Source organism: Paroedura picta, chromosome 3 (genome assembly GCF_049243985.1).
Source record: "Paroedura picta isolate Pp20150507F chromosome 3, Ppicta_v3.0, whole genome shotgun sequence".
In the NCBI taxonomy this organism is placed as follows: Eukaryota; Metazoa; Chordata; class Lepidosauria; order Squamata; family Gekkonidae; genus Paroedura; species Paroedura picta.
The window spans coordinates 134,941,297-134,955,817 of record NC_135371.1 but is presented as its reverse complement, the minus strand read 5'-3'; the positions used below and the strand labels follow the sequence as shown (position 1 = coordinate 134,955,817).

At 43.2% G+C, this 14,521-nt stretch overlaps 1 protein-coding gene across 5 annotated transcripts in view; it reads left to right on the top strand.

The window, feature by feature from the left end:
* Positions 1-14,521, top strand: part of ASPSCR1 (ASPSCR1 tether for SLC2A4, UBX domain containing) — a 121,918-nt gene that overhangs the window by 46,204 nt on the left and 61,193 nt on the right. For all 5 annotated transcript variants that reach the window (XR_013229447.1, XM_077328041.1, XM_077328040.1 and 2 more), the window contains 5 exons: positions 2,258-2,315; positions 3,960-4,033; positions 6,388-6,494; positions 6,622-6,782; positions 11,400-11,539. Coding sequence is in view for 4 of the 5 variants with exons in the window: in XM_077328041.1 (XP_077184156.1) it covers positions 2,258-2,315; positions 3,960-4,033; positions 6,388-6,494; positions 6,622-6,782; positions 11,400-11,539 (540 nt within the window). In the remaining variant the exon portion in view is untranslated. The remainder of the gene's footprint in view (positions 1-2,257; positions 2,316-3,959; positions 4,034-6,387; positions 6,495-6,621; positions 6,783-11,399; positions 11,540-14,521) is intronic.

Sequence of the window (14,521 nt, the reverse complement as noted above, 5' to 3'; positions counted from 1 at the left end):
AACACCTGTCGCATTTTGTGCTCCGCAACCAATGCAATTCATGCCCCAACTGTAAAGATACAGTTCACACAACATTTATGCAGGAAGATCTGCATCACTGTCAGCACCAAGGGGGCACCCTGCTTTATGGAACCCAGGACAAGCCAAGTTTGGAAAGGGATGGAGAGGGCAGAATCAGACTTCTCCATTAACGGCCAGTCAGGTTGCTTGGTGAACCTCCCCGTTGACTGCACTGGTTCTATGCCGGCGCCAGCTGAACCTCTGACTCCATTGCCACTGTCTCCACTGTCCACGCCTCCGGGTCGAACTCTAGCTCCTCTGCCAGAACTCAGGTGCTCAGGGAACCCAAGGACTCCTTCCAAGGTCCTGGAGGACTTTGTTTGCAATCTGGTATGTGCGTATCTTAGGGGGAGGGGTGTTGGGTATGCATACAGTCTGTTCAATGGTTGAAGTACGCAAATGAAGGATTCTAATGTGACCAATGAGTGACTTGTATTAGGACTATGTTATGGACCATTCAGATGGCTCCGTTAGCCAGTCAGGTTCCTTGTTGGACCAGTTCAAATGTATACAAGTTCCATTCGTTTCTTTGTTCTAGTTGATACTAGTGTTGAATAAAGAGCTGTTGGATTTGAAGAAACTGCGTCTGTCTTGCTGAACCCACAGACTTAGTAGGCGGCTTGTGAACATTCATGAAGATGGACAGAAGTGCTGTCCTCTAGTTTTGCACACAAGATTCTATATTGCTCCAAGACTAGTTTAAGTATTGGCTTTAAGTGTTGAAATGTTTTAGCAAGTGTGTCATTTTTATTGTGTGCGTTTTGTCTATTTGTGTGTTGGCTTGTGCGTTTGGTTCAGGTTAGAAGTTGGGATGTAAAGTGAATAAATAAATAACTTGGGGCAATATGTGCAACTTTTATTTTAAAAGGTGTTTTGTGCGTCAGTGTAAGGAAAAACAGTTACCTGATATAAACATATGTATCAGAGTACCATTATCTCATTCTTGTGACTACTGTAGAAAACAATGCAAAAAACAATGGAGGGATATTATTTTATTATATTTATATACCGCTCTCCCCGGGGGCTCAGGATATTACAATATTAATTGAAATTCTGCTGTGCTTTTCTGTATAGCATTGAGACTCTTTAAAGAAATTCCTTAATCCACGCCTTCTCATCCAACGTTTCTTGATGGTCCTGGAAGGGTTTCCTGGATGGGTGGGAGTTAATTTATATATAGGAGGAGGAGGAGGTGGTGGTGGTAGTTCTTATATGCTGCTTTTCTCTACCCAAAGGAGTCTCAAAGTGGCTTACATTTGCCTTCCCTATCCTCTCCCCACAACAGATACTCTGTGAGGTAAGTGAAGCTGGGAGAGCCCTGATATTACTGCTCAGTCAGAACAGCTTTATGAGTGCTGTGGCGAGCCCAAGGTCACCCAGCTGGCTGCATGCGGAGGAGGAGTGGGAAATCAAACCCAGCTCACCAGATTAGAAGTCTTTGGTGGTAGTGGTTAGGAGTTCAGGGCTCTCTCAGCCTCACCTACCTCACAGAGTGTCTGTTGTGGGGAGAGGAAAGGGCAGGCAAATGTAAGCTGCTTTGAGCCTCCTTTGGGTAGAAAAAAGTGGCATATAAGAACCAACTCTTCGTCGTCATCGTCTTCTTCTTCTTCTTCTTACCACTACACCAAGGGGAAGGACCCCGGGTGAGTGTGTACACAGCTGTGCTTCCCAACCATATTCTGCATAATCGTACCACTTCTGGTGTTTCTTGAAGCCTGAAGAATGTTTCAGAGATTTCTCAGTGGAAAGTCTAGCTTAACCTCTTTTGATTTAGTGGGACTTTTAGCCTGGTTTTCCTTATGACCTTTAAAACATGAGGCTGCAAGCTGAGCCACGTTGAGTCTAGCTTGTATATTCTAATTATTGTTGTGCTCTAAAATTATTTCCCTGATGCTCCTTGATGTAGTTGATCTACTATTAAGGTTTTTCTGAAGCAAAATAATGGAAAATACATGGTAGCTGGCTCAGACTTAGAAAGAAAATAGTGATTAGTGTATTGAGTGTCAACATTGATAGATGCCGGCTGGACCTGGAATGCCTTCAGCAAAGGGATATTTGTACTGGGTCAGGCTGGATTGGGAAAACTTGCAGAATATATATTGGATTTGCACTAATGGTCTCCTTTTTCAGTGGACTTGAAGCCAGAACACTGTTTTGATTTTAAATGGTGCTCCTTTGCTTTTCACTTCTGTTTCAGACAATATGTGGAGCAATACTGTGAAAATTCCCCTGTCTGTATTTACATGCGAGATGAGGTAAGTCAACAAACTCTCTTCTCGGCCATCTCCCTTCATCTGCCACTGAAAATAACAAGGTATACCTATTGCTGATTTCCAGGCTGGAAAATGTGTTCCTTCTCTGAGCTCTCTGGAGAAGGGAAATGGAAGAGCTTTGGTCTCTTCAAAGCTTGATGTGTTTGTATGGGGTGAGGAAAACAAACTTCTGCTGGAATGTAATCATGGGTTGCTCAGCACAAGTCTCTAAGCCCATAAAACACTCTCAATGACCTGTTTGTATGTTTTTCCCCCCAAATTCTTTTAAAGCCCAAGAGTCACAACACAAGTTTTATTTTAATAAATATTTGATTTTTCCATGTTTTGATCTGTGCTACATTTATATTTTTGTTTAATACTTTATATGTCAGTATTTTGAAGTCTGCCCCCAAGTAAATGCCAGCTTTGCCTTTTATTTCTTACTGGGCTTTACACTGATTGCCCTAATGCTGAAGCCACAAAATAGTGGGTAATGGTTCCGCACTTTTTTGTGTTTGTGGGGGCGTGCTGGGTTTTCTCTTTCTGCTCTCTGTGTTTTTAACTTCTTTGGTAGAAATTGTCCTCCATAATTATACACAATTAGATACATTTGAATTCCTTAAACCTACAGAAAACAAGAACATGTGAAGAACCCTGAGATTTTTGAATATCATTGCTAGTTATAGTAGGCAGTATTCTGTTAAGTGGCTAACTATGCCATGTTAAGCAGAGTTACACCCTGTACATTGAAATCAATACATGTAATTCTCAACATGGCTGAATCTGTGGATATTTAATACGAAAATTGGAGCCAAGAATGAACAAAGGACTTTCTACAAATCTGAACAATGCCGCAGGAACATTTGGAAAATTAATAAAGAGATTCACCCCCTGCCATAGAACCTGTTCCTGCAACTTAAAAAAAGAATGCATTTAGATGCCCTTGCTAGATAATTACAACATTTTTGCCAGCATTCAAGCTTTGGTTTGAACCAGACTTAGGAAATCTCACAAAACATATATTGAGTTAGGGTCATGTGAGCAACATTTTCAGTGGGTTTGACCAACACAGAGTTCTCTTTTTAACAGGTGTGTGGTATAAGACGTGATGTAAAGCATTTTGTCTGCATTTTGTCTTACATTGTATATTCTGATTGGTAGGACCTTTTAGAGAACTCAGGTGTGTGTGTGGGGGGGGGGTTGCGTTTTGTAACTCTACTTCCTAAACTTCTTCAAATGGAGATGTTGCTTCTGTCATTGAGCTGTAGATCCTTCCCAGTTTCCTGATTTTAAGGTACAGTATTTGCTGGCATATAAGACTACTTTCCCCCCCTGAAAAACATGCCTCCAAGTGGGGGGGTCGTCCTATACGCCGGGTGCACTTCAGTTGGGATAGACATAGTGGCTCATAGTACTGTAATGTAATGTAACAAACACTATATTCTGAGTGGAAATGTTGGGAGGTCGTCTTATACACCCGGTCGTCTTATACGCCGGCAAATACGGTATTTACAAGAACACAACAGTTGGCAAATATGGTAGCAAGAGTACGTGAGGGTAAGATCCTAATTGTTCCTTGGTGTCATTTTTGAGCATGGGGGTCTCTTCAGAACTGTTAAACAGTATCTACTTCCTTCTCTGTTGCAGGTGACTGGGAAAACTGCTCTGGAGAAGACAACCCTGAAGTCCCTTGGTTTGACAGGAGGCAGTGCCATCATCAGGTTGGGAAAAATCTTGTGCTTTTCCCTATTAGCAAATTCTTCTTTCCTCTTTCTTTGTTGCATGGGATAAGTAGCTTTGTTTCATTTTTGAGAAGAGAGGGGGACATTTGGACATTTAAGAAAATGTCCAAATGCCAACATTTCTAGTGCTTAGTGATTATTTGTTTTTCTGAAGCTGCTTCTTGTATGTGCTTACTTCAGGCACTAGCTCTGACCCCTCAGTGCTGCTGGAAAGAATTTGTGAACAAAACCTTGTTACTACATTGTCTTCATTTCTAGCAGTGGTTTGCATTAGAGCAGTAGTTTTGAGATTGTGGGTTGGGACCCAGAACTAGATCATAACTGTCTTGCAGCTGGGTCATAAGGCCAAGAGGAAGGAGTAATGGAATATGTGAGAAGAGGAGGCCCTGGGAGGCTTGAATACATAATTTTGTTTTGCTTCTGCATAATGCATGTGACATAGCCTGTTGTTCAGTAATGCTATGTATTTGTAAATACTAAAATATAAATGTTTTCAGTGTTAACTGATGTGAGAATTCTGCATTTTGTGTTAGGGATAGGGGAGGTAGTGTATATGACCAATTATGGTCATGTATATCCAGCCATCTGAGAATGTTGTGAAATGAGACCTCCCCCCCCCATAGCTATAGTTAATTGAGCTTCTTGAAATTTTACTTTAGGGAATCAGCAGGCACTCAGGTGTAGCTTGAGAAGCAAAAAAACATTTTTTGGGGGAGGGATATATAGAAGTTGCCACGATTTCTTCCACAAATAGAAATGCCATATTGTTGAAAGCACCATTGAATACGTGTCAGTAAGCTTAAAAAGGGTTTACACTTCAGAAAGTTTGGGAACCATTGCATGAGGTAAATTTCTTTTCCCCATACCTTGAGATCAGCAGAATGCTTTAAATACACCAAATAGATACCGTATTTGCCGGCGTATAAGACAAACCCCCTAACGTTTCTACTCAAAATATAAAGTTTGTTATATACCCGGCCTGCGCCTGCATTTCCCTGTGACCAGCACTAGTGCGCATGTGCAAGCTCTGTGTAGACAAGGGGCGGGCTGGAGCACCACTGCTTCCTGCCGAGCAGAACGGGCCGGTCACGCCGAAAAGGCTGGCACCCTTGTCTCGCTGCTGATGACCCGCCGCGGCTGTGTTGGATACCGCGCAATATTGGATGGTATGTAGAATGAGGTGGGCGGGCATCAGGAGGCCACTATGGGTACCAGGCGGGCATCGGAAGGCCACTATGGGCACCGGGCGAGCATCGGGAGGCCACTATGGGCAGGTATGTCTATCCCAACTGAAGTGCACTCGGCGTATAGGACGACTCCCCCCACTTGGAGGCATGTTTTTCAGGGGGGAAAAGTAGTCTTATCCACCAGCAAATGCAGTATTCACATTCCATTCTTTATTGTTTATTTGGTATGGCTCTGGGGAAGGGCTTCTTTTTAGTGGCACCCACTTTGTAGTGTTTTGCACCTGGCTCTTGTCCTTTCACTAATGGATATGAACCTCTGTGTGTGTGCGCGCATGCATGTGATGCTGATTTGTAATCCTTGTTTGTTTGTTTTTTTGCTTGAGCTCATTTTGTGTGACTTTTACTGACTTTTTAAAGTCTTGATTTTAGTTCTTAAGGTTATATTTTTCAACAATGTATCAACATGGATCGTTGTCTTTATTTTTGTCTTTTTTTCCTTTGTAAACTGCTTCAGAAGTCCTTTGATCATATAAGTATTTGGAATAAATAAATACTTTCTCAGGCATGCTACTTAAATTCCTGAGTAGATGTTTTAGCCTTTTTCTTTCACACACACTTCAGGATCTTTCTCTTCAAACTATTTATTTGCATGTTGTTGCTGTTGTTTGTTTGAGAGGAGTTTCACATCTTACTGAAAAGATGGTTTCTGCTTTTTGAGTTTTTTTAACCATATGTTTTCTGTAATGTCTGAAGAAGATTGAAATAGTTTCTTCTCTGTGTGTGGTTGTGTATGTCTTCCATTCATACAATCATGCAGAAATGGTTTGCACATTGGGAAATTATGGGAGACCTGTCTTTACCTATGAAATAATCCTGGATTGTGGCCTGAAAAAATTTATCTTCTGTTAACAGCTGCTTGCCCTGTTTCCATGAACCAGAATTAGAGCCCTTGGGTCAAAACACCAACTTTATTATTATTAATTAACATAAAGGGTAGCACCTGTTTTTATTCATCAGTTGTGTGGGATATGATGTGCTCAGATTTTGTTGCTGTTTGTAAGGGGGTTTTAATTGAGCAGTTAGGGATGAAGTAAACATTTACAGTGTCATCAGTGGTTTCATCTTTCCTTGTATATCTTTTTGTAGGGTAATTTCAAAGAAATCTACCCTTTCTGACCATGCAGAAGCTAGGAACCATGAATCTCCTACAAAAGAGCTAATAGGAAGGGCAGCTTCCATGGAAGAACCAGAGGGTATGTCCCTGCCTTATACAAAGCACATTCCCAACAAGCTTGGCCTGCAGTTATGAGACCTTCTCTGCCAGCAGGGCTGCAATACAGGACAACTCAGTTGAACTTTCCTCATTTTTTACTTTTATAGGCAGTAAGCAACCTCTGGAGAGAAGTACTCCTGAACCTATGTCGCCTCCAGTGTCAGATGTGCCATTATCAAATCTACCAACGTCTCTGTCCAGTCCTGGTGGGCCCTCCAAGCCTAAGAAGTCTAAGAACAGCCAAGAAAAACTAAAAGTGCAAAAAGAGGTAGTGGTTTGTCTTGCTTACAGTATACAAGGTTAGAGAGATATTTTTCTTTGCCAGTACTTTGGGATCTTTCTCGGTTGCTACTATGTCTTCTTGAAATGGATCTTTCTAACTGCTTTGACCCAGCAAGAGTTGTGTTTCTGCAAAACTTTTTCCAATATACAATATCCTGAGAAAGAGGAGGGGAGAGGCATTGGGCCTTGCTTATTCTGCCTTTCAGAAACAGGAAAAAGGGTCCTTTTACTCTCCCAAGGTTAACCTTGTTCTTGGTTCACTTGGCTTTGCTTCCCTTTCTATCTGACATCTGCTTCTAATGGAATTTCTGACATTTTTGTTTCTGAGGTGAACAATTCATATAACTAAGCAAGGTTTTATAAAAAATAAATTATTAGTACAAGAAAAACATCTGGGAATTCTAAACCAAGCTCAAGACGACATGCAGCAGTAGACATAGCTCCTTGGTTGTACCCAATATCTGTTCAGGAATGTAATAGTCCATTCTCTTGAAAAGCTTCTAGTATAAATAGCAAATATTGTCCTAGTGAAATTATGTATATTTGGCTCATCCTTTGTAGTCCGTGGAGTTTAATACCATCCGACAGTGACCCGTTTTGAATGAACGAAGCTTTTGTCACTGACCCAAGTGAAACAGTTCACTGTGGATACTGCTTTCCTGGTTCTATAGGAGAGAGGAGAGAATTCTTAAGGATATATAAATGTTGGTTAATTGTCACTGATTTTATTCAGGCCCACCCTAACTCTTCTTGCATAGTTTTGTTTGTAGCTATGGAAACCTGTTGTTGCCTTAAAAAAAATAAAGTCCTTACCCTGCCAAAATTATAGCTCACTTATAAGATTAAGAGATGCCCCTGGAGTCTGCCTTCTCAGAGCTGGTGAAGAACAGTCTTGGGAGCAGCTGCAGGTTCTGTTGGAGTTTCCCTTCCTTATGTTAAACAGCATGTGACTTTGACTGCTGCTTTCAGACTTTTTGATCTCCGGTGACTTTGCCGCTGATTGATTACGTTGCACTCCCTCCTCCATTCCTTCCATTCCCTCTCCTTGCTCTCATCAGCAGCTCCAGGATGGGGCTGGCCACATGGCATCTGCTTTTTGTCCCTCTTCAGTCCAGAGGGGAGGAAAAAAGCCAAAACAAAACAAATTATTTTTAAACATCAAAGGTCTGTTTTAGTAGAAGAATCTTCCCATTAATGTTGTGCTTGTGTGTGGTTTTTTGGATTTGATGGAAGAGGCTGGATAAAATCTGTGCCGGCATCCCTCTACTTCTGGGCTGGGGATGGTTTACAGACCAGCCATGTTTTCGCTTTGATGTCTAAACATTAATTATTAGAAGGTAGTTTTATTCCAGTTCTCCTTGAAATCAGAGAATTGTGCATTAAGGGGGGAAGCCCAGCACCTTGCTATAAAGTCACAGCATGCTGTGTCTACATCATTTGACGCAGTCATACTTAGGTAAGTAATAGGTAGCACTGAATGGCATAGTTACAGTATGCCTCATAGAGGGCCTATAATCTATTGATGACAAATCTCTTAGAAGTCCATTTTGTGCATCAAAACTAAAGTGGATTTAAGATAACTACTAATTTCACATTTATCCTCCCAAGTTTTTTTTTTTTTGCAATGGGTCACAAAACAGAAGAATCATGGTCACAACCTGTACATGTTGTCTCTTAAGACTTAAGTGATTCTTGCCCTCCCTCTCTGAAGGCTATGATTGGATCACAAGACATTTGTCATGACTGGATGATACCGTAGTGAGCAATGCAGCTCTGTTAGCTCATCAGTTCCAGCTTTACATCCAAAACTGGTAGCTGATCTGGTAAATAGCATCCTGTTGTGAGCCTGCTACAAAAGATTGGTATGCAAGAGTTCCTGTTCCTTTTGTCTCAGGTTTTTGGCAGCCATCCCTAGCCACACTAGAAGTTGCCAGTATCCTGCGTTTTTTTAATATTTTGTAGAGAGGAATGTGTTGCATTGTTTTTGTCCTCAAGTCAGTTACTTGTTTCTAGACATAGCCCTTCTGAGATGTGCTTCAATTATTCAACAGTCAATGCTTTTGAGAGCTGCAAGTTGACTGCTCTGAGTTTGGGACTATTTCATATCAAGCCAGTTGTACAACTGAATAGAAAACATTCTAGGATCTATCTAGACAACATTTTGTGCTCTCCCTGGCACGTAACATTGGAATGATGGAGAACTATGTTTTTCCCCTGGAGTTGATGATGACTTTATAAACTTAGCATCTTCTTGTTGTTGTTGTTAATTACATTTATAGCCTGCCTTCCTCCAAAGACTCAAGGCCCATGTATTTGGTCAACATCTTCATTATGTTGACCTCTCTCTGCTTATTTATGAAGTCTTGTAATTCCCATTTCTGTCAAAGTGTGCTGAGCACAAAAAAAGCTTTATTCAACCTTGAATAAAACCTTGTTAGTCTTAAAGCTATGTTTGGACTCAAATGTAGTGACAATACAGTACATCAGAGCCAAGCCCAACTAAATATGCAGGAGAATAGAATCTGAATTGAGGTTGCAGAAGTATTGCACGTGCATGTGGAGTTTGTATTTTACTATCTAATTATGTCATCCATAATGAACATATATTTTAAAACTTTATCTTTGTGTGTTCTCTTTGTTCCTCTTTGAGAGATTCCACTGTAGAAGTAATACTTCTAGATGTATTAGTTTGAGGTTCTTAGGATTCAATATGCAGAATAGCTCAGTTCTAGATTCTTTCTAGGCTTATATAGAACTCTAGAAACATGATGTGGAGTTCATCTTTTCCTTCAGATTTTGCTTGAAGTAGTGACATTGTGGTGGAAAACACAGCAACATATTTTATAAGGTATGCCAAGTGACACCCCGCCTCCCAGTAAACTTGGCCTAATGGCTGGCTTATTTAGCAGAATTTACTTCTTTATGACAGTTGAAAGTAATTTGCTGGAACCATTGATTCCTTACTATGCAACTCTGTTGAAGGATGACAATCCAGATTTTGTGATTCAAGCAGCTCTCTTCTGGCAGTCGATTTGAAGGCGGAGTCCTAGGCTGACAGTTCAAGACACTTACCCACCCTGTTCTGCTCCTGGTGGCAGTCTCTAAACAGCCAGAGTTAGGCGACAGGAGTCTTTGGAAGAGCATAGATTGGCAGCCCGCGGGTCCTCCCTGTGCTGTCTGCCCAGGGAAAGCTACAATCAGGCTCCTTCACCCTCTAGTTAGACCCAACTCTCTTCAGTTTTCTAAAAGTAGCTAAGGGTCCCACCCACGCAACCTCCCTCTTTTAACTTTCTAAATTACCCTTCGGTGCCCACAAATAGAGGAAATCTTGCCTTGTAATTTGTGTTGTCTCTACTGACAATTGAGACAGGCTCCTTCTATTCCCAGAGGGCTTGTTCAGGGCTGGATGGGAGCAGTTTTGGGGAGAAATGAGAATAAAGTAGGACAGTTGCTGGCCAGGGATTGAGGGGGTGGGAAGGAAGACAGAGACAGACAGGGATGTGCTAGAGACATCAGGATGTGGGGGGTATGGGTTGTATAAATAAGGGATATCCAAGTTCATGAAGTCTGGGGCCAAACCAAGCAAATCATTGATGGTCAAGACTGCTGGTTTCAAAGCAGCCTTATTAGCACTACAGACCAAGTGGTGTCGTCACTTTTTAAATTTGGATTCATAGCATGTCAACCAGCAGCTTTGCTCTACAGCACATGATCTAACCTCAGTACTGATGTCCCTTCGCTGCTTTCTTTAAAAAGTTTTATACCTAAACAGAATGGAAACTTTGAAACACTGGTTAAAATATAGTAGTGTATAGCTCAATACAAGTTGGATGCTGTTCTGCTATAAAATCTCTTAGCATGACTTGTTAGCACAGGATCTGTCCAAACGGGCCTTTTATTTTGACTGGCATTTCCATATATGGATTTTCAAAAACTTCTAGTCTCCGTGAATCTGTTTTTCTTCATAAGGGGGTGAGTTTCTTCCAGGCCAGACTGGCCAAGAGTTCTGGTTTTATTGGGCAGGGGGAATAATCTGGGCATGCAATTGTGAGATGCCTGCATTGTACAGGGAGTTGGACTAGATGACCCTTGAAGTCCCTTCCCACTCCATGATTCTAGATCCAAATATTCTCTTGACCATACATCTACTAGGCATCATTTCCAGTATATATATATATATATATATATATATCTCAGTTATGCATACTTGGGGACAAGGTCACTTGTTTAAAAGTTCTCCCCTGTATGTGCAAAGGGTATCACAAATAGCAATATGCTGGAAGTTTTTCTTTGGTGTGACTGTGTTGTACATCTAAGGAGGTTCTTATATGGCACATTCAAACACAAATTCTGAATTGGTACAATTCCACTAAGGCTGTGCCACATACTCTTGGAAAAAGTCATAATAGTTCTTAAAGCATTCCACCAGTTCAAGGTAGTTCATATCTAGAACAAACAAACCTATATAGAGCCAAATGAACAGTCTTTTGTGGAGAATTTTATGGACATTGCTACACAGGCAAAGATCTGGTTCTTTACACTGTGCTAGTTTTGTGTGTCTTTGTATTCACATACTATAGCTTGACTTGTGCTTTCTCTGCAGAGTTTGGAGCGAGAGGCTGTTGTGTGCCATCCAGATCTCCAGAAGCCATTGGATTCTGGCCTACAAGAGCTTCCTGATGAATTCTTTGAAGTCACAGTAGATGATGTGAGAAAACGCTTGGCCCAGCTTAGAAGTGAGAGGTCAGTTCCTTTTTCATTAATGGTTGTCACTACAGAGCCTTGCTGATGTAAAGTGGTGCCGAGAGGCCCAGGAGTGCATGAATGAGAACACCAGTTACCCAAGACCTACCAGTAGTCAGTTGTGACGGAAGATAAAGGCCACCTTTAAACAAACATCAGCAGTCTGCTATGAATTAAGCCCCTTGAGGAAAGAAATAATAAGATTTACACTCCCCTAGTAGGATACTGTAAATTGAAAAACAGGACCCCAGGAGAAAGAAGAAATTGGACAATTAGCACCCCAGGAGAAGGAAGAAAGTGGATCTTATGACTCCAAGAGTAAAAAATAAAAAATACCCCACCTATTAGGAGATCTTAGTGCCCACTGCGATACCTCTTTTGTGAAAGGAGATCAGTTGATCATTAGGATTGAATTAGGCATTAAGTTATTGGAAGGGGATCGTAATTAGTGATGAGAAATTAGTGTTACATAGCTTGATGATTAGTTAATGATTGTTAGGTAAGAGGGTGTAAGGGTAACATAGGCTGTTAGTAGATTAAGGGGAATATAGATAGGGATAGGAAATTAAATGTGAAATATTGGGGAGGGTGCAATAGAGGGAAATTAGTAATAGGAGATTATAGGAAATGTAACCATAGGATAGGAGCTATAAATAGCAACTGAAATAAGGATGGCAAATGACAACTGTATTGTAGACAACAGTGAAAATGAGCTGACTGAGAGGGGAGGTCTGAGGGGCTGATGATCCAGGGATGGAACATATGCTGGTGGGAGGAGATTTGACAATAGAAAGGGTGTGAGATATGGACAGGCTTGCACCTTTTCTAATCTCCATCCCATCCCAAGAAAAGTGTGGAGTTAACTGAGGGTTATAACCTGACTCTGATATTGGTGTTGTGTAACGCTAGGTCAATTATAATAGCAAATCCTCAACTCTGCAAGTTTACTTTGTGTGACCAAGACCTGGGTGAAGGAAAGTGAAACTGTCACCCTGAAAGCTTGCCTCCCACTCGAGATTCTTATTATTTTATTATCAATATTAGATTTCTAGCCTGCTGCTCCCCTGAGGCTCATGGTGCGTAACAACATGTAAACCCCCCATAAAACCCCTAGCACATAAAACACCTAAAACAATCCCCAACCCACCTGACCCACCCTACCTGATGGCGGCGGAACTATCTGAAAAACCAGGGGTCACTGCTGATGTAGATGTAAAGGGGGGGCGATCTAAAAAGGGGGCGCGCCGGCCTCAACCATAGGCCTGGCGGAAGAGCTCCGTTTTGCAGGCCCTGCGAAACAATGGCAAATCCCACATGGCCCTCAGCTCCTCCGGGAGCTCATTCCACCAGGCGGTGGCCAGGACCAAAAAGGCCCTGGCCCTGGTCGAGGCCAGACGTGCTTCCCAGGGGCCAGGAACCACCAATAAATTAGTCCCCGCCGAGCGTAACGCCCAGTGGGGGGCATAATGTGTCAGGCGGTCCCTCAAGTATGTGGGTCCCAGACCGCAGAGGGCCTTAAAGGTTAAAACCAAATCCTTGAACTTGATCTGGCTAGCAATCAGTAGCCAGTGCAGCTGCCTCAGCACAGGCTGGACATGGGCCCTCCAAGCTGTTCCTGTGAGGACCCGAGCAGCCGCATTTTGTACCAGCTGTAATTTCCGGATCAGGCGTAGGGGTAGGCCCGCGTAGAGCGAGTAACAGAAATCCATTCTGGAGGTAACCGTCGCATGGATCCCAGTGGCTAGGTGGTCAGACAGGTAGGGCGCTAGTAGCCGGGCCTGACGGAGATGGAGAAAAGCCAGGCCCGCTTCCTTCTTGACCTGGGCCTCCAGTGTTAACGAGGCATCCAAGGTCACCCCCAAATTCCTTGCCTGGGGCGTAATGGTCAGTAGCGTCCCGGCCAAGGTGGGTAATCGTGCTTCCTGATATGCTCCCTTCCCCCCCAAACCACAGGACCTTCATCTTGGCAGGGTTGAGTTTCAGATGACTCTGCTCGAGCCATCCAGCTACGGCTTCCAAACATCTGGCAAATGGATCCGGGGGGAATCTGGGCGGCCGTCCATCAAGAGATACAGTGGGTGTCATCATCATACTGATGGCAACCCAAGCCTTAACTCCTGACCAGCTGGGCCAGAGGGCGCATAAAGATTTTAAAAAACGTGGGGGAAAGCACCGAGCCCTGTGGTACTCCACAGGGGAGCCCAAATGAACTCGATAGCTCATCCCCCAACGCCACCCTCTGGGTCCGGTTTAGGAGGAAGGAGCGTATCCAGCGTAATGCTATGCCCCTTATCCCCGTCCCGGCGAGGCGGCATGCTAGTAGTTCGTGGTCGACCACATCAAATGCGGCTGAAGGATCTAAAAGAACTAACACAGCAGAGCCGCCTTGATCCAACTGGCAACGGAGATCATCCGTCAGGGCAACCAGCACTGTCTCCACCCCGTGGCCAGGACGGAAGCCAGACTGGTATGGATCGAGCGCCGAAGTTTCTTCCAGGAATGCCAGGAGCTGGTATGCTGCGGCCCTTTCAACTACCTTTCCCAGGAACGCTAAATGCGCAACCGGGCGGTAGTTGGCCAGGTCCCGCGGGTCCCGCGATGTTTTTTTCAGGAGCGGACAGACCACTGCCTCCTTAAGCCACTCCGGAAACTCCCCCGACTGGAGGGAATAGTTAACAATATCACGGAGTTGCAGTCCTAGCCTAGGCCCCCCTTCCTTGTGGAGCCAAGAAGGGCAGGAATCCAGGGAGCAAGTGGTCATCTGCACCCGGCCCAGCAACCTGTCCACTTCGGATATAGAGTGCCATCTGAAGCCATCAAACACCACATCCAAAGGCGGCCAACAGGCCTCCAGTTCATTTACTGTATTAAGCGTGGCGGGAAGGTCACTGCGGAGCAACAAGACTTTATCTGCAAAAAAGCTCGCTAATGCCTCACAGCCTAGATCCAATATGCTAGTATTTTGGCGCCCATCCTCAGGGC